Genomic DNA, 19,814 nt, shown 5'->3' with positions numbered 1-19,814 from the left:
TTGGGAGGCCGAGGCGGGTGGATCACTAGAGGTCAGGAGTTTAAGACCAGCCTGGCTAACATGGTGAAACCCCATCTCTACTAAAAATACAAAAAATTAGCCGGGCATGGTGGCACGTGCCTGTAATCCCAGCTACTTGGGAGGCTGAGGCAGAAGAATCGCTTGAACCCAGGAGGTGGAGGTTGCAGTGAGCTGAGATCATGCCGTTGCTCTCCAGCCTGGGCAACAGAGCTAGACTCTGTCTCAAAAAAAAAAAAGAAAGAAAAAAGAAAAAAAAATGTTCTGACCCAGTCCTCAAGATTGTAAGAGATTTACCTAGGGACTTATAGCTACACTCTCTCTTGTTTTGGTTTTTGTTTTTATTTTTTTGAGACAGGGTCTCACTGTGTCACCCAGATTGGAGGGCAGTGGTGTAATCATGGCTTACCGCAGTCTCAACCTCCCAGGCTCAAGTGATCCTCCCACCTCAGCCTCCTGAATAGCTAGACTACAGGCCCCTGCCACCCCACCTGGGTAATTTTTGTATTTTTTGTAGAGATAGGGTTTCACCACATTGTTGCCCAGTCTGGTCTGGAACTCCTGGGCTCAAGCAATCCTTTCCCCTCAGCCTCTCAAGTGGCATGCCAGCACACTCAGCTAATTTTTCTTTTTTCTTTTCTTTTCTTTTTTTTTTTTTTTGTAGAGACAGGGTCTCACTATGTTGCCCAGGCTGGCCTCAAATTCCTGAGCTTAAACTCTCCTCTTGCGTCAGCCTCCCAAAGTGCTGGGATTACAGGCGTGAGCCATCACACCTAGCCCAAATAGGCTTTTAAACTTTTCCTACCTTGAAACATCTTCTTTTGACTCAGCTATTTCCTATTGGCAATAGTTATATTATTGTGTACTTATCTTAATGAAAAGTGCATAGCTTATATTAAATAGTGATGGGGAGATAAATCTTATAGATGTGTCTCTGAAGATAAGGAAGATGTTTGACAAAACATTTTGAAACTTTTTAAAACATCAAAACCATAAAAGAAATAACAAGATAATGAGAAATTGCTGGGCCAAAATTTGAGAGAAGGCTGAAATCTAGAGAGAGGAGACCACCATTTGGAGTAAAAGAAATTATTTGCTAATGCTGAAAGGCAGGTGAAATTTGAGCACCACTTTTGGGTGATTTAAGGCACAAAAGGTGGAGCCCAGAGTCTGCCAAAGGAAGGGGGCCTGATTTGCCATCCCAAACTTAGTTTTTTTGTTGTTGTTTTTTGGGGTATTTTTGTTTGTTTGTTTTTTGAAATGGAGCCTTGCTCTCACTCAGACTGGAGTGTCATGGCCTAATCTCAGCTCACTGCAGCCTCTACCTCCTGGCTTCAAGTGATTCTCCTGCCTCAGCCTCCTGAGCAACTGGGATTACAGGGGGCATGAGCCACCACACCCAGCTAAATTTTTGTATTTTTGTAGAGATGAGGTTTCACCATGTTGGCCAGGCTGGTCTCATATTCCTGACCTCGCTGGTCTCGAACTCCTGACCTCCAGTACGCTGCCTGCCTCGGCCCCCCGAAGTGCTGGGATTACAGGCATGAGCCACCGCGCCTGGCCCCAAAGTGACTTTTGAAACACTAAAGGACTGCTCTCTAGAAGAAAACATGAACTTAGAGTAGGGAAAGCCTTGCATAGACTGCAGCCATCTTGATGTCATGCTAATGTCATGAAGTCATGTTCTAAGACGTAACAGTGTCATATTAATGCCACTGCTACCTAGCAGAAGCAAATGTAAATTATCCTTGAAGGGAGATACAACACATTACCTATGTTCACAAATTGCTTTTACAAATATTTTTAAAGTTACAGTGTCTAGGCCAGGCACGGTGGCTCAGGCCTGTAATCCCAGCAGTTTGGGTGGCCGAGGCGGGAGGATCACCTGACATCAGGAGTTCGAGACCAGCCTGGCCAACATGGTGAAAACCCGTCTCTGCTAAACATATAAAAAGTAGGCAAGTGTGGTGGCACGTGCCTGTAATTCCAGCTACTGGGGAGGCTGAGACAGGAGAATCACTTGAACCAGGTGGCAGAGGTTGCAGTGAGTTGAGATTGCACCACTGCACACCAGCCTGGGCAACAGAGTGAGTCTGCATCTAAAAAATAAATAAATAAATAAATAAATAAATATCTGCCTCTTAAGACACAGAATAGAGGATTGGAGAAGGGAGAAACTGGAAATATCAAGCACGGAGAGTGAGGGACAGACAGAATTCAGAGAGAAATCCAAAATAATTGTAGTTGAAATTTCAGAAAGAAAAGAGAATGGGGTCAAATCAATCTCTGAAGAGATCATAGATGATAATTTTCTAAAATTTAAGAAACGTATTGATCCATAGATTCAAGAAGTTCAACGAAGCCCAAGTAGGATACATTTTTAAATCATATATGACACATCATAGTGAAACTACAGAAGATCAAAGATAAAATCTTAAAGGAGGCATTGCCTTCATAGGAGCAAATATAAGATAAATGTTTACTTTTCTTTTTTTCTTTTTTCTTTTTTTTTTTTTTGAGACAGAGTCTCCCTCTGTCGCCCAGGCTGGAGTGGAGTGGCGCCATCTCGGCTCACTGCAAGCTCCGCCTCCCGGGTTTACGCCATTCTCCTGCCTCAGCCTCCCGAGTAGCTGGGACTACAGGCGCCCGCCACCTCGCCCGGCTAATTTTTTATATTTTTAGTAGAGACGCGGTTTCACCGTGGTCTCGATTTCCTGACCTTGTGATCCATCCGACTCGGCCTCCCAAAGTGCTGGGATTACAGGCGTGAGCCACCGCGCCCGGCCACTTTTCTTTTTTTCTTTTTTTTTTCTTTTTGAGATGGAGTCTCGCTCTGTCACCCAGGCTGGAGTGCAGTGGCGCGATCTCCGCTCACTGCCCTCCTCCTCCCGGGTTCAAGCGATTCTCCTGCCTCAGCCTCCAGAGTAGCTGGGACTACAGGTGTATGCCACCACACCTAGCTAATTTTTGTATTTTTAGTAGAGACAGGGTTTCACCATATTGGCCAGGATGGTGTCTATCTCTTGATCTCGTGATCTCATTATCTCCTCGCCTCAGCCTTTCAAAGCGCTGGGATTACAGGCATGAACCACCGTGCCTGGTCGAATGTTTACTTTTCTTTTCTTTTCTTTTCTTTCTTTCTTTCTTTCTTTTTTTTTTTTTTTTAGGTGGAGTCTCACTCTTTCACCCAGACTGGAGTGCGGTGGTGCGATCTCGGCTCACTGCAACCTCCACCTTCCGGGTTCAGGCGATGTTCCTGCCTCAGCCTCCTGAGTAGGTGGGATTACAGGCGCCTGCTACCATGCCCAGGTAATTTTTGTATTTTTAGTAGAGACGGGGTTTCGCCATGTTGGCCAGACTGGTCCCGAACTCCTGACCTTGTGATCCGCCCACCTGGGCCTCCCAAAGTGTTGGGGTTACCGGCGTGAACCACTGCGCCCGGCGAATATTTACTTTTCAACAGCAAAAAAGGAAATCAGAAAATAGCAGGTTGATATCTTACCTGTACTTAAATAAAATAATAGCTAATAGCAAATAATAACTGAGGGAATTAACAACGGGTAGATCTGCATTAAAGGAAGTACTAAATGGTATCTTGAGAAAGAAGAAAATTATCACAGAAAGGTCAGACATGCATGTCCTAATTTCTAGGGTAGTCACTAGTCAAATATTAAAAGACTGTAACTTTCAAACTAACTAAGGTAAAGAAAATCCTCCAGAGAACAAGACACAAGAGGGGCCGTAGAACCAGTAGAATAATAGAAAGCATGCTATAAGATAAACATTTAAAAACAAACATAAAAGCAATTACATTAAAGATTAATGGGTTAACTATTCCAGGTAAAAGATAATTGTCAGTCCAGAAGTTTTTAACTAGTTAGAAGAACACATTTAAGAAATATACACAAATAAGCCAGGCGCAATGGTTCACGCCTGTAATCCCAGCACTTTAGGAGGCTGAGGCAGGCGGATCACAAGGTCAGGTGATCGAGACCATCCTGGCTAAGAAGGTTAAACCCTGTCTCTACTAAAAATACAAAAAATTAGCTGAGTGTGGTGGCTCGCACTTGTAGTCCCACTACAACTCCTGAGCTTGAGGCAGGAGAATCGCTGGAACCCGAGAGTTGGAGGTTGCAGTGAGCAGAGATTGCGCCACTGCACTCAGCCTGGGTGACAGAGCGAGACTCCATCTCACTATATATATATGTCTTTATATATATATATTTCTATATTTATCTATATATATTTATATATGTATATATATCTTTCTATATATCTATATGTATATGTCTTTATATATATCTTTATATATATTTACTTTTCAACAGTGAATATATATATTTTCAAAAGTAAACATATATCTTTTCAAAAGTAAACATATATATATCTTTTCAAAAGTAAACATATATATGTGTGTGTATATAGATATATCTCTTTAAAGCAAAAGTTTGGAAAAGATGCACTTTGTAAACACTAGCCAAGACAAAGCTGGCACAGGTTGAGTATCCCTTATCAGAAATGCTTGGGACCAGAAATGTTTTGGATTTTGGATTTTTTTTTCCAGATCTTAGAATATAATTGGCCCTTGAACAACTCAGGGTTAGGGGCACCAAGCCCCTGAGCCCATGTATAATTTTTGACTCCCCCAAAATGCAACTACTAACAGCCTACTGTTGACCAGAAGCCTTACCAATAACATAAGTCAATTAACATGTATTTTGTATATTATATGTATCGTATACTATATTCTTACAATAAAGTAAGTTAGAGAAAAGAAAATGTTGTTAGGAAAATCAGAAGGAAGAGAAAATATATTTACTATTCATTAGGTGGAGTGGATGTTCAAAGAGGTCTTTGTCCTCGTCATCTTCATACTGAAGGGAGAGAGGAATAAGAGCAGGTTGGTCTTACTATATCTTAAGAGTGGCAGAGGCAGAAGAAAATCTGTGTATAAGTGGACTCCTGCAGTTCAAACCCATGTTGTTCAAGTATCAACTGTATTTGCATTATACTTACCAGTTGAGCATCCTTAATCCAAAAACTTGAAATCCAAGATGCACCAATGAGCATTTCCTTTGAATATCATGCTGGTGCTCAAAAAGTTTTGAAAGTTTCTTTGGGCAAGGATTTCATGACCAAAGACCCAAAAGCAAATGCAATCAAGACAAAGATAAATAATTGAGACTTAATTAAAGAGCTTTTGCACAGCAAAAGGAGCAGTCAGAGTAAACAGACAGCCCACAGAGTGGAAGAAAATGTTCACAATCTATACATCTGACAAAGGACTAATATCCAGAATCTACAATGAACTCAAACAAATCAGTAAGAAGAAAACAAACAATTCCTTCAAAAAGTGGGCTAAGGATATGAATAGACAGTTCTCAAAAGAAGATATACAAATGGCCAACAAACATATGAAAAAACGCTCAACATCACTAATGATCAGGGAAATGCAAATCAAAACATCAATGCAATACCACTTTACGCCTCCAAGAATAGCCATAATCAAAAAATCAGAAAACATAGATGGTGTGGATGCAGTGAACAGAGAACACTTTTTTTTTTTTTGAGACACAGTCTCGCTCTGTCGCCCATACTGGAGTGTAGTGGCACAATCTTGGCTCACTGCAACCTCTGCCTCCGGGGTTCAGGCAATTCACCTGCCTCAGCCTCCCAAGTAGCTGGGACTACAGGCACCCGCCACCACGCCTAGCTAATTTTTGTATTTTTAGTAGAGACCAGGCTGGTCCTGAACTCCTGACCTTGTGATCCGCCTGCCTCGACCTCCCAAAGTGCTGGGGTTACAGGCGTGAGTCACCGCGCCCGGCCAACAGGGAACACTTTTACACTGCTGCTGGAAATGTAAACTATTACAACCGCTATGGAAAACAGTGTGGAGATTCCTTAAAGAGTTAAAAGTAGAACTACCATTCGATCCAGCATTCCCATTACTGGGTATCTACTCAGGAAAAAAAGTCATTATACGAAAAAGATACTTGCACATGCATATTTGTAACAGCACAATTCATGATTGCAAAATCGTGGAACCAACCCAAATGCCCATCAATGAGTGAATAAAGAAACTGCAGTATATTTAGGCCGGGCGCGGTGGCTCAAGCCTGTAATCCCAGCACTTTGGGAGGCCGAGACGGGTGGATCGCGAGGTCAGGAGATCGAGACCATCCTGGCTAACACGGCGAAACCCCGTCTCTACTAAAAAATAGAAAAAACTAGCCGGGCGAGTTGGCGGGCGCCTGTAGTCCCAGCTACTCGGGAGGCTGAGGCAGGAGAATGGCGTAAACCGGGAGGCGGAGCTTGCAGTGAGCTGAGATCCGGCCACTGCACTCCAGCCTGGGCAACTGCGAGACTCCGTCTCAAAAAAAAAAAAAAAAAAAAAAAAAAACTGCAGTATATTTATAGAATGGAATACTACTCAGCCATAAAAATGAAAGAATTAACAGCATTTGCAGCAACCTGGATGAGATTGGAAACAATTATTTTAAGTGAATTAACTCAGGAATGGAAAACCAAACGTCGTATGTTCTCTCTGATACATGGAAGCTAAGTTATGAGGATGCAAAGGCGTAAGAATGATACAATGGACTTTGGGAACTTGGGGGGAAGGGTGGGAGAGGTGCAAGGGATAAAAGACTACAAATATGGTGCGGTGTATACTGCTCGGTGATGGGTGCACTGAAATCTCACAAATCACCACTAAAGAGCTTACTCATGTGACCACATACCACCTATACTCCAGTAACTTATGGGAAAATAAAAGTTTTGAATTTTGAAGCATTTCAGATTTTTGGGTTAGGAATACTCAACCTATGTAGCATTTGGGGTGGGGGACCCACTAAAAAAGATAGAAGACTCACTTAATATTGAGGAGCAAATCCCGGGGAAGATGGAGCAATTGTATGTTTCTATGTACCTAATAACAAAGCCTTGAAGTACGTAACATTTGACAGTTCTACAAAGGAAACTGATAAATCTGCAATTTTTGTAGGAATTTTTTTTTTGTGGGAGATTTTTAATACACTTCTCATAGTAACTAATTTAACAAGCAGGCAGAAGATCAGTAAGTACATAAAAGATTTGAACAACGCAGTTCACAAATTTGACGTAGTAGACAAATGTAGAATATATATATACACACACATATATGTGTGTGTGTGTGTGTGTATATATATATATATATATATATTTTTTTTTTATTTTTTTATTTTTTTTTTTGAGACAGAGTCTTGCTCTGTCGCCGGGGCTGGAGTGCAGTGGCCGGATCTCAGCTCACTGCAAGCTCCGCCTCCCGGGTTCACGCCATTCTCCTGCCTCAGCCTCCCGAGTAGCTGGGACTACAGGCGCCCGCCGCCTCGCCCGGCTAGTTTTTTGTATTTTTTTAGTAGAGACGGGGTTTCACAGTGTTAGCCAGGATGGTCTCGATCTCCTGACCTCGTGATCCGCCCGTCTCGGCCTCCCAAAGTGCTGGGATTACAGGCTTGAGCCACCGCGCCCGGCCAGAATATGTATTTTTAAAAGCATTCCTGAGTAGTTAGAAATTTGATCTTATGGCTGGGCGCGGTGGCTCAAGCCTGTAATTCCAGCACTTTGGGAGGCCGAGACGGGCGGATCACGAGGTCAGGAGATCGAGACCATCCTGGCTAACACGGTGAAACTCCGTCTCTACTAAAAATACAAAAACTAGCCGGGCGAGGTGGCGGTCTCCTGTAGTCCCAGCTACTCGGGAGGCTGAGGCAGGAGAATGGCGTAAACCCGGGAGGCGGAGCTTGCAGTGAGCTGAGATCCGGCCACTGCACTCCAGTCCGGGCGACAGAGCGAGACTCCGACTTCAGGCCACATATTTGAAAATTTAGATGAAATTTAAAATTCCTAGAAAAATTGCATTTGGCCAAGTGCAGTTGGGACACTTTGGGAGGCCAAGGCGGGTGGATCACTTGAGTCCAGGAGTTCAAGACCAGCCTGGCCAACATGGGAAAACCCTGTCTCTACTAAAAATACAAAAATTAGCTGGGCATGGTAGCACACACCTGTATACTATCCTACAGTACAATGGAAGAGCCTAGCCAGGACAGTGAGGCAAGGAAAGTAAAATATATAAGATTGAAAACAATAATCAAGTCATTATCTATAGATGATATTGTTACAAAAGGAATTATTAGAATTCATGAGTTTTGCTTCATTTCTGAACACAACATCAGTGTACAGCAATGAACTGCATTACCATGTATCAGCCATGAATAAGATGAATTTTTTTTTTTTAAGAGACAGAGTCTCACTGGGTTGTCCAAGCTAAAGCATGATGGCTATTTACAAGGATGATCATAACTCACTATAACTTCAAACTCCTGGGCTCAAGCGATCTTCCTGCCTCATCTCCCCGAAGTACTGGGAGTAGCTGTGACTACAGACTTACACCACCATGCCCAGCTAATTTTTTTAATTTTAATTTTTCTTGTAGAGACAGGATCTTGCTATGTTGCCTAGGCTGGTCTCAAACTCCTGGGCTTGAGTAATCCTTCTACCTCAGCCTCCCAAAGCACTGGGATTATAGGTGTAAGTGACTGTACCCAGCCAACAAAATAACATTTTTTAAAAATTCACTATTTAAATTTTTTTCCTTTACCTCATAAGTAGAATAAGTAAGTGTAAATTTAATTTAATTTTTTTTTTTTTTTTTGAGATGGAGTCTCGCTCTGTCACCCAGGCTGGAGTGCAGTGACGCGATCTTGGCTCACTGCAACCCCTGCCTCCCGGGTTCAAGCGATTCTCCTGCCTCAGCCTCGTGAGTAGCTGGGATTACAGGTGCCTGCCACCACACCCAGCTAATTATTGTATATTTTAGTAGAGATGGAGTTTCACCATATTGGCCACGTTGGTCTTGAACTCCTGACCTCAGGTGATCTGCCCGCCTCAGCCTCCCAAAGTGCTAGGATTACAGGTGTGAGTCACCGCGCCCAGCCAAGTTTTTAATATTCAATCAAATGTAAACTGGTTATATATTTCTACAAGACAAAAAATACATTTACAATAATTTCAAAAATGTCACCTATCTAGGGACAAATCTAATAATATGTGGAAGACTTTACATGGAAAACACAAAACTTTATTGGGAATTTTATTTTATTTTATTTTTTTTTTTTTTTTTGAGAAGGAGTCTCGCTCTGTCACCGAGGCTGGAGTGCAGTGGTGCAATCTCGGCTCACTGCACCCTCCGCCTCCCAGGTTCAAGCGCTTCTCCTTCCTCAGCCTCTCAAGTAGTTGGGATTATAGGCATCTGCCACCATACCTGGCTAATTTTTGTATTTTTAGTAGAGTTGGGGTTTTGCCATGTTGGCCATGTTGGCCAGGCTGATCTGGAACTCCTGACCTCAGATGATGTGCCCCACCTTGGCCTCCCAAAGTGCTAGGATTACAGGCATGAACCACCGTGCCTGGTGGGAAAATTTTTAAAGAAATAAATGGAGAGTTTTTTGAGACAGGGTCTTGCCTCACCCAAGCTGGAGTGCAGTGGCCCTTTGAGGCTTACTACAGCCTCAGACTTCTGGGCTCAAGTGATCCTCAGCCTCCCAATGGTCTTTATAGACAGTCTGATGGAGTCTCATGGCACAAGAAGATTAAAACACTGTCTCCAATTTTAATAAATTTTTGCAATCCAAAAAAAAAAAATGGGGAGGTATCGGGTTTATGAATTTTGAAACTCAATATTATAAAGATGTCAGTTCATCCTTAATTGATACACTTATCAATTCAGTCTCAATCAAAATACTAACCATTTTTTGGAGTGGAATTTGAGAAACTCTTTCAAATTTTACATGGGATGCAAATGACCAAGAATAAGCAAAAAGTTTTGAGGAAAGAAAATATCAGCATTTGTTCTATGGTACATCAAGCATTATTTTAAAATGTGGTGTTAGCAAAGAGATGACAACTAGACCAATGGAACAGAATAGAGGGACCCGAGACAGATCCATGCACCTGCTTTTTCACAAAAGTGGCATTATCGAGGAGTAATGTGAGGACAGTGTTTTCAACAGATTACATTGGGGTTACTACTTTACACCAAATACAAAGAAAAAAAAAAAACAATTCCATGTGGATTGTAGACATGAATATGAGGCAAGACAATAATACCACTGGTGTTCAGTGTGTAAATATAAACTGGGAACTGTAAGTGGAAAAACACACAAGGTAAGAAGTAAAAAGGGTATGCACAGTAAACCATGGAAAGGAATCCGGTTGGCAAGGACATCACCACCTTAATGCTCTACATTATTCTAGGGTAAGTGGGGACAGCAGTCAGTGTACTGTGTAGTAGTGGAGGTTCCTGGACCAGGAAGTAGTCTGTTTTGCAAAGGAGGATCTTTTGGAGTTCAGTTTCTGCTGTCAGCTTGCTTTTATACTGAGCTAAATTGCTAGAGGGAGGAGGAAATCAGTACTCAGATTTGTTTCTCCTCAAAGATAGTATTAGGAGAATATTATCAGAACCTTGGGTTAGGAAAATATTTATTTATAAGGACACAAAAAGCACCAACTACAAATAAAAAGATTGATATAAATAACTACACTAAAATTAATAATTTCTACTCATTAAAAGGTACCACTGAGAGAGTAGAAGGCAAACTACAAAAGGGGGAGGTATTTAAAACACAGATAATAGTAGGTTCATAACCACCATATACAAAGAACACGTTGAAAGAAAAAGAACCCAGTAGAATAAAAATGATCAAGGTCGGGCATGGTGGCTCATGCCTGTAATCCCAGAACTTTGGGATGCCAAGGCCAGTGGACTGCTTAAGGCCAGGAGTTTGAGACCAGCCTGGCCAACATGGGGAAACCCCGTCTCTATTTAAAAAAATACAAAAATCAGCTGGGCATGGTGGCGTGTGCCTCTAGTCCCAGCTAATTGGGAGGCTGAGGCAGGAGAATCGCTTGAACCTGGGAGGCAGAGGCTGCAGTGAGCTGAGATCGAGCCACTGCACTCCAACCTTCGTGACCGGGTGAGACCCTGTCTCAAAAAAAAAGAAAAGAAAAAAATGATCAAGACTCAAAAAGACACTTCACGAAAGAGAAAATTCAATTCAAATGGTATATATGTGTGTGTATATAACATTACATATATACACACACACACAGACATAATTTAAATAAATATATGAAAAGGCGATCAAACATTAGTAATCAAGATATTGCATATTAAAACTGCAATGATATGTTTTTATACCCCAGCATAATGCCTAAATCAGAGAGAATAGCAATACTAGGTTTTGGCAAGCATATGGAATAATTGGAACTCTTTAATACTAGAAGAAAAAAATTGGATACAACCACTTTAACAAATAGTTTAGACTTATCTAATTAAGTTAGGGAACCATATATTCTTTATAATCTTTGAGTCAAAAATTCACTTCCTTTTTCTTGTGGGGTTTTTTTTTTTTTTTTTTTTTGACGGGATCGCAGTCTGTCACCCAGGCTGGAGTGCAGTGCAGTGGTGCTCTAATGGCTCATTGTAGCCTCAACCTCCTGGACTCAAGGGATCCTCCCACTTAGGTCTCCCAAAGTGCTAGGATTATAGGCGTGAGCCACCACACCCAGCCCCAAATTCACTTCTAAGTATATGCTCTATAGAAAAACAAATACACATGGCAGCATTATTTGTAATAGTCACAGCCTAGAAACCAGCGAAATATCAATTAACAGCAGAATGGATAAGTTAATTGTGGTATATTCATACAATGCAATACTGTACAATAATGAATATGAAGCAATTACAATGATGTTGAAATAAATTACCTTATGTAAGTACATGATGTAAATTCGTTTACATTATGTCAAATAATACGTATGATTTTTATGACTGAAATACAAGAAAAACAAATTGTAATATTTAGGCATGTATATTGAAGTAGTAAGTCTGTAATGGAAAGCAAGGATGTGGTTGCCATACAAGTCAGGATAGTGCTTACTATAGTTGGGAGATAGTGCTTACTGTAGTTGCACATGACTGGGAAGAGTCATGTGCAAGGCTTCTAGAATGCTGAAATATTTTATTTATTTATTTATTTTGAGATGGCGTCTCACTTTGTCACCCAGGCTGGAGTGCCGTGGCGTGATCTCAACTAACTACAACCTCTGTCTCTTGGGTTCAGGCGATTCTCCTGCCTCAGCCTCCAAAGTAGCTGGGACTACAGGCACACGCCACCATGCCTGGCTAATTTTTGTATTTTTAGTAGAGATGGGGTTTCACCATGTTGGCCAGGCTGGTCTCAAACTCCTGACCTCAGGTGATCCACCTGCCTGAGCCTCCCAAAGTGCTGGAATTACAGGCATGAGCCACCGTATCCAGCCTGAAATTTTTTTTTCTTTTTTTTTGACTCAGATGGTGGTTATAGGGATGTTTACCTTACAATAATTTCTCAGCCTGAATATTTATGTTTTCTTTTCTTTCTTTCTTTTTTTTTGAGACAAGGTCTTACTCTGTCACCCAGGCTGGAGGGCAGTGGCATGATCTCAGTTCACTGCAACCTCTGCCTCCTGGGTTCAAGCAATTCTCCTGCCTCAGCCTCCCGAGTAGCTGGGACTACAGGCACCTGCCACCGTGCCCAGCTGAGTTTTGTACTTTTAGTGGAGACAAGGTTTCACCATGTTGGCCAGGCTGGTCTTGAACTGACCTCAGGCAATCCACCCGCTTCGGCCTCTCAAAGTGCTGGGATTACAGGCTTGAGCCACTGCACTTGGCCTATTTGTTTTCTACATTTTCTCTCTATATATTATATTCATAACAAAAAAGGTTAAAATTGAAAGCATAGGCTTTGGGGCCATATAATCATGAATTTAAATTCTACTTCTGAGGTTAACAGATACTGCTTTACTTTTATTTTTAAAACTTAAATAATGTATATGAAGTGTCTAACATGTAATAAGTGCTCAACCATTGTTAACCCTCATTTCCTTCTGGTATCCATTAAACCTATCAAAGAATAAGTACTTGTATGCTAATCTTCAAAGGGGGTGTGATGGCCTTCAAGATGGCCCCCAATCATTCTTTCTCCCAACATTGACATCTTCAAAAAGCACTGTCCCATGTTGAATAGGGCTGACCTGTGCAACCAATAGGATGTTGAGAAAATGATAGAGTTGAACTTCAAGGTTAGGTCATAAAAGAGATTGTGGCCTCTATCGTTCCCTCTCTTGGGTCATTTGCTCTTGAAGAATCCAGCTGCCATGTTGTGAGGATACTTAAGTAATCCTAAGGAGAAGTCCACACAGCAAGGAACTGAGGTCTTTTGATAACAACCTGTACCAATTCACCATTCCTTTGAGTCAGTTATCTTGAAATGGTACCCTCCAGTCCCAACAAGCCTTAAATGACTGCAGCCCCAGCTAATATCTTGACTGTAACCTTATAAGAGACCCTGAGCCAGACCACCCACTTGTTCTTTTTCTTTTTTGAGACAGGGTCTTGCTGTGTTGCCCAGGCTTGAGTGCAGTGATACAATCTTGGTCACTACAACCTCCACTTCCCAGGCTCAAGCCACCCTCCCACCAGCCTCCTAAGTAGCTGGGACTACAGGTGCATGCCACCACACCCAGATAATTTTTTGTATTTTGTGTAGAGTTGAGGTTTCTCCGTGTTGCTCATGTTGGTCTCGAACTCTTGGACTCAAGTGATACACCTGCCTTGGCCTCCCAAAGTACTGGGATTACAGGTGTAAGCCACCATGCCTGGCCCAGAAACATGCACTTAAGCTACTTTTAACTTCCTGACTCAGAAAAATTGTATATAATAGTAAATGTTTATTTTTGTGTTACACTCCTAAGTTGTTATGCAGCAATAGATAACCAGCACAAAGAAGCAAGAAAGTAGGAAACTGAGAAATCTGTGACTTAGTCTGAAAGTTGTCTTTGGGGGAGAGGATTTCCAAGAGATAAACAAAGGAGCAAAAAGTAGGCTGAAATACTGAAGCAAAGAAGGAAAAAGAGATTGCTCAGAGCTGTACTGGGCTAAGAAAGGGCTGTGTATTAAGAAGAGTCTATATGGGATTCTCCAACAAGGCTTTATTAAGAACACAGCATTTGCTCTCAATGTGTATCATTGGAATGCCCACTCCATGCTAGGTATTGTCCAATAATAAGGATACAGAAATGAATACAAAAGAGGCCCTGAAGGACAGTCTAGTGGAGAAATAAGCAAACTAACATTTATAATATAGTCTAAATACTAAACTGCCGTACAATGATCAAAATAGAAAAGATCTAAAAAAAAAAAGAAAAGATCTATCAGCCCTAAAATACATTTGGGACATTTCCTAATGAAGGTGACATCTAAGCTGAGTTTTGAGAGATGAGACGAATGGAAGAAGTGGGAATGGAGGAAAGAGCAGAAGAATGTGGGACAACAAGGAAACATGCGTGACGATGCGGTGGTGAAGACATTGCAGGTATGCTGCAAGGGGAGAGGAGGGGGGATGAGACTGGATAAGTAGCCTGCAGTTTCCCATGTGCATTGAAGTAAGAAAGGAGGCAGAGAGACCAGTTAGGAAGCTATTGGTGTGTTAAGAGAGGTGGAGTGGGAAGGGATGAACTACAGAAGTAGAATCGACAGGTCTTAGTTATCAAACGGATGTGGAATCATAACATTCCCTGAGATACAAAATACAAATAGAGAAAGAGATTCATGGTGAGGAAAGAATTGAGTTGAGTTTAAAGTTAGGAACCTTAAAGTTCAGGATTATCCTAAGGAGAGAGCTGGATGCAGTGGTGAGCACCTTTAATCTCAGCACCTTTAATCTCATCTCCTGAGGCAGGAGGATCACTTGAGCTCAGGTATTTGAGACTAGCCTAGGCAACATAGCAAGACCTTGTCTCAAAAAAACAAATGACAGAAGAAGAAAAGAACTGGCAGGGAAGGAAATTCTGAACTTCTTTTCCTATTCCTGTCTTTCCTTTTACAGTTAAACTTTCCAAAAAAGGTGCCTTCTTTTTTTTTTTTTTTTTTTTTTTGAGACAGTTTTTCTGTGTTGCCGAGCTGAATGGAGCACAGTGGCAGGATCAGAGCTCACTGCAACTTCCGCCTTCCCGGCTCAAGCAATCCTCCTGCCTCAGCACCTCACCCCCCATCAGTAGCTGGGACTACAGGGACATGCCACTACACCCGTTTAATTTTTGTATTTTTTGTAGAGACAGGGTTTCACCATGTTGCCCAGGCTGGTCTTGACCTTCTGAGCTCAAGTCATCTGCCTGCCTCGGCTCCCCAAAGTGCTAGGATTATAGGAATGAGCCACTGCAACCCACTGATATATTTTCTTAAGCATAACATTTTATTTTATTTTATTTATTTTTTTTTTGAGATGGAATCTTGCTCTGTTACTCAGGTTGAAATGCAGTGGCACGATCTCGGCTCACTGCAAACTCCGCCTCCTGGGTTGACGCCATTCTGCTTCAGCCTCCTGAGTAGCTGGGACTACAGGTGCCCGTCACCACACCTGGCTAATTTTTTGTATTTTTAGTAGAGACGGGGTTTCACCGTAAGCATAACATTTTAAATAATAAACATACAAGGCCATTTTCTAGACAAAGCATTAAATATTTAAGATCTAAACCTTAAATAGTAAGATTTTTAATTAATTATCTCCAAACTTACTGTAAGCCTTTTGATGGTTATAAAGTCACACAACAATAGAGTTGTCATCCCGAGGGAGCAGAGATTTCTGGGTTGAAGAGAATATGGCTATAGAATAGTTAGTTACTGCCACAGGTTCAAACTGGGATGTGGAACCTGAAGACTACATGCTCCCAGGATAATTTTACCTAATTCCCAGAAGGGAAGACTGTCCTTTCTTACTACTGCTATCTGAATAGGCAACTCTAAGTCAACACATTTTAGCTAAGATTTTTAATCAGCTGCCTTCTTTTTTTTTTTTTTTTTGGTCTAACTCTGCTACAACTCTATTGCCATTTTAGTAATGGTACATTATTTTTAAATATTTTAATTTCAAACACAATAATGTTCACCAATCTTTTGATGTATGATTGAACTAGTCTGGATGGAAGGGCTTGTCTAGGCTAGGTTCAAAGATCGGTGAGAATGATCACCTAAGTGATTCCTTATTCACGACTGAACCTGTACAAAAGCAGTGAACAAAATATTTACACGACCAAAGATGGGAATCATTGTGGTTCCCCAAAGCCTACCTTTATTCTTCATGGTGGTGCACCCAAAGACCAACAGTCTGAGATGCCCTTGGAAATGAAAAATCTGCTGGGTCAGGAGTGCTAGAGCAGTAGGCTAGCTGCCTTTTATATCATTTAAAGCCGTAGTGAGGTAAGTGAGGCAACCACAGCCCTGCTTGCGAGTCTACCCTATTATTATATGAGGAAATCCCTACGGTGCCGTAATTTAATACTTTGGATTACAGTTCATATGGCTTCAACAAGCCTATTTGAAGTTTCACAGCATCAGACCCAGCCATGGATTTTCAAAGGAGAAAAGTCTTTTCTTTGATTTTAGAACTCATATTTCTGGGGCTTCAGGAATATTTAATTAAATTACATAATTAGAGTAATGTATAACATGTAAAACTGGAAAAACAGGTTTTGGAGCAAATCCATATGACTAATAGCAAGCAAGATACAGCCCAACTTCTGGCAGCAGAAATACATGATTATGCTGGAAAATAGCCTACTAGTTGAAAGTGTTCAGTATGTCACGGCTTTAGCCTATTTTACAAAGAGAATAGTGAGAATGTAGTTTACTACAGTGCGTTAGGTAAAAGGATGCAGGTCAAGAACATTTCTACTCTATGTAGGCATGTAAACAATATGAATTTGTTCTGTGTTAGAGTTTGGGAGGATCCCTCCTTCTGTTCATGTTTTTCTAATTATTTTGTATAACTGCCACATCCTTAAGAAGTTCCTTAGTTGTTATGGATTCTCCATCAATAGCCTTAAGTGGACACTCATGGCAGAAGTAATGCTCTATGTTCACTTTTCTCTTCCTGGGTGCCTGGGCAGTTAGGTTGCCATCTTTCTAGAAGTTTGGCTGATGAGATGTGGGTGGAACTGATGTTAGCCAGTTTCAGGCCCTGGCCCTTAAAAACTTCTTGGGCTGGCTAGGTGCAGTGGCTCACACCTGTCATCACAGCACTTGGGGAAGCTGAGGCAAGAGAATTGCTTGACCCCAGGACTTTGAGACCAGTCTGGGCAACAATGAGACCCTGTCTCTACAAAAATAAAAAATTAGCTTGGTGTAGAGGCACTATAGTCCCAGCTACTTGAGGCCCAGGCAGGAGGATTGCTTGAGCCTGGGAGGTGGAGACTGCGGTGAGCTGTGACTGTGCCATTACACTCCAGTCTGGGTGACAGAGTGAGACCCTGTCTCAAAATCAAAACAAAAACGAAACCAAAAAGACTTCTTGGGCAACCTTCCTGTCTTATCTTTACTGCTATTACCTTAGAGGCTTCATGATTTGCATGATATAGCTACAGCATAGGGGAAGTCTTCCTGAACCACAGGAAGTGTCACAGGACTGAGAAATAAACTTGTGTGATATTAAGTCACTACAATTTGGATGTTTGTCATTTGTGGCAGAGTGTTGATTGCTGTGAAAAATACGGTAACATACAACATAATGTGAAAGGAAAATAAAAACTCAGAACCCCAATTCACTATGCCAAAGGGAGAAAAAATTAAGCTGAAAGCTGAGTCATGCAAGAAGCTGCCTTTCCTTTTGTTCATAAGCAGAGAGTTACAGATAAAAGGTTCAATATCTCCACTGGTAGCTACTCTATGTTCACCTTATCTTATGTAAAGTGCCAATTTACTGAGCATGAGACCAGTACATAATTGACTCTTCCCCTACCTGCTTCTTTTCTCATGCAACATGTGGATTACCATACCTTCCCTCTTTTCCCTCCAGCCCACTTTTCCCCTTTAAATATTGAAGCCCTCAAATTCTTCTTTGGAGAAAGGCACAGACCACGGACTTTTTATGATTCTGTGTTCTTGTCTTCTGGGAATGTCCTTAACCTTGGCAAAATAAACTTCTAAACTGATTGAGACCTGTCTCAGATACTGTTTGGTTTATAATAACATCTATGAAATTTGTCCATATTGTTGCATATATCAGTAATTTGTTTTTTTAATTAGAGCATAATATTACATTGTTTGAATTTACCACATTTGTTTATTCATTTTGTTCTTAATGGACATTTGGGCTTGTGATATTGTGAAATATATACAGTATTTGGTCTTCCTCCCTGTTTTCTGGCATACAACTCCTAAAATCCTTGAAATCTCCAAACTGGTAAGTGACTTTTTGTGTGCTAACAAGTTGACTGATGGCTGGCCACCGCTAGATAACTTTAGGATGGAGGCTAGTCACTGGAAAGACTAAGCCACGGTTAGAGAGTTGGTACTTTCAGTCCCACCTGACAAAAACTTGTCTTGGCAGAAAACTACAAAGCAACCTCTTCTGTGAATATGACATATAAGTTTAAAATAAAATCTTTGTAAACAGAATTCAACAGCACTTTGCAAAGACAATACATTGTGACCAGGAGTTTATTCCAGAAATTCAAGGGTGTTTTATTATTACCAAATTCATTAGTGTAATTCATCTTATTAATAGAACTAAGGCAAAAAAGCAGCCAGGTGCAGTGGCTCAAGTCTGTAATCCTACATTTTGGGAGGTGACGTGGGAGGATTACTTTGAGATCAGCAGTTTGAGACCAGCCTGGGCAACACAGTGAGACTCCATCTCTTTAAAAAAAAAAGCCTGGCACGATGGTGCAAGTCCTAGCTACCCAGGAGGCTGAGGTGGCAGGATCGCTTCAGCCCAGGAGTTTGTGCTTGCAGTGAGCTATGATTGTGTCACTGCACTCCAGCCTGGGTGACAGAGCAAGACACTGTCTAAACAAATAAACAAACAAACAAAAAACAAAACAGAAAACCTGAAAGAACTAAGGAGAATAAGTATATGGTGATCTCCATAAGTGTAGGAGAGTATATATACACACACACACACACATGCACACGCATATATACTTCAGTCCAAAACACAGCATTTACTTATAAAAAGAGTTCCTTCTAAAGTCAGAAATACAGAATGCTCACTAGCTTCTCTGTCTTTAACAGTATATAGGTGATAATAAGAAAAAGGGGGAGAAGCATTGTGAGAAGAACAGGTTAAGCTATTTCTATTTGGATATGATATGACTCTGTATCTGGAATACCCAAAAGAATCAACTGCTACAAACAATAAGATAATAGATAAAACAACATGTGTTAAAACTGATACACACAACCCAATAGCTTCATGTATATTACAAAGAAAAATCAGTTAGAAGATATAATAGAAGACCTTTGCCATAGCATAAATTAATAAATAAATGACTTACGTTTGAACCAAACAAAACATATTTAATATACACGTAAGGAAAATTATAAGCCACTTTGAAAGACTCACAAGTTGACATAAATAGAGATGTTTCTGGATTGAAAGACTCACATCATAAAGACTACAGCTTACTAATCATCTCCTGTGCCAGTAAATCTTTTTTCTCAGGCGTGACAATCTGGTTATCAAGTTCATTTTGAAGAATATGAAGCTTTAGGTTGGCATGGAGCTAAAAGTTTGTTAACTTGCTGTGTTGTTGAGAATATGTTGTCAATGTATTCTCAGGCATTGTAAATTGAAGTATAAATTGACATAAATGAAAATCAATTTGAAAATGCATAACAAAATTATAAGGTATAGACACTTTGACCCAGAAATCCCATT

The 19,814-nt window shown here is 41.0% G+C and overlaps 1 protein-coding gene across 1 annotated transcript in view; it reads right to left on the bottom strand.

The window, feature by feature from the left end:
• The window catches only part of SLTM (SAFB like transcription modulator), a 74,396-nt gene extending 58,141 nt beyond the window's left edge, over positions 1-16,255 (bottom strand). The window contains exon 1 of the mRNA XM_033189955.1: positions 16,228-16,255. Coding sequence (XP_033045846.1) covers positions 16,228-16,240 — 13 coding nt within the window. The 5' untranslated portion in view covers positions 16,241-16,255. The remainder of the gene's footprint in view (positions 1-16,227) is intronic.
• Between the last annotated feature and the right edge of the window lie 3,559 nt (positions 16,256-19,814).

The sequence above is a fragment of the Trachypithecus francoisi genome, unplaced genomic scaffold, assembly GCF_009764315.1.
Source record: "Trachypithecus francoisi isolate TF-2019V2 unplaced genomic scaffold, Tfra_2.0 Lachesis_group3, whole genome shotgun sequence".
NCBI lineage: Eukaryota > Metazoa > Chordata > Mammalia > Primates > Cercopithecidae > Trachypithecus > Trachypithecus francoisi.
The sequence above is the reverse complement of the archived record's forward strand: the minus strand, read 5'-3'. Positions and strand labels throughout refer to the sequence as shown.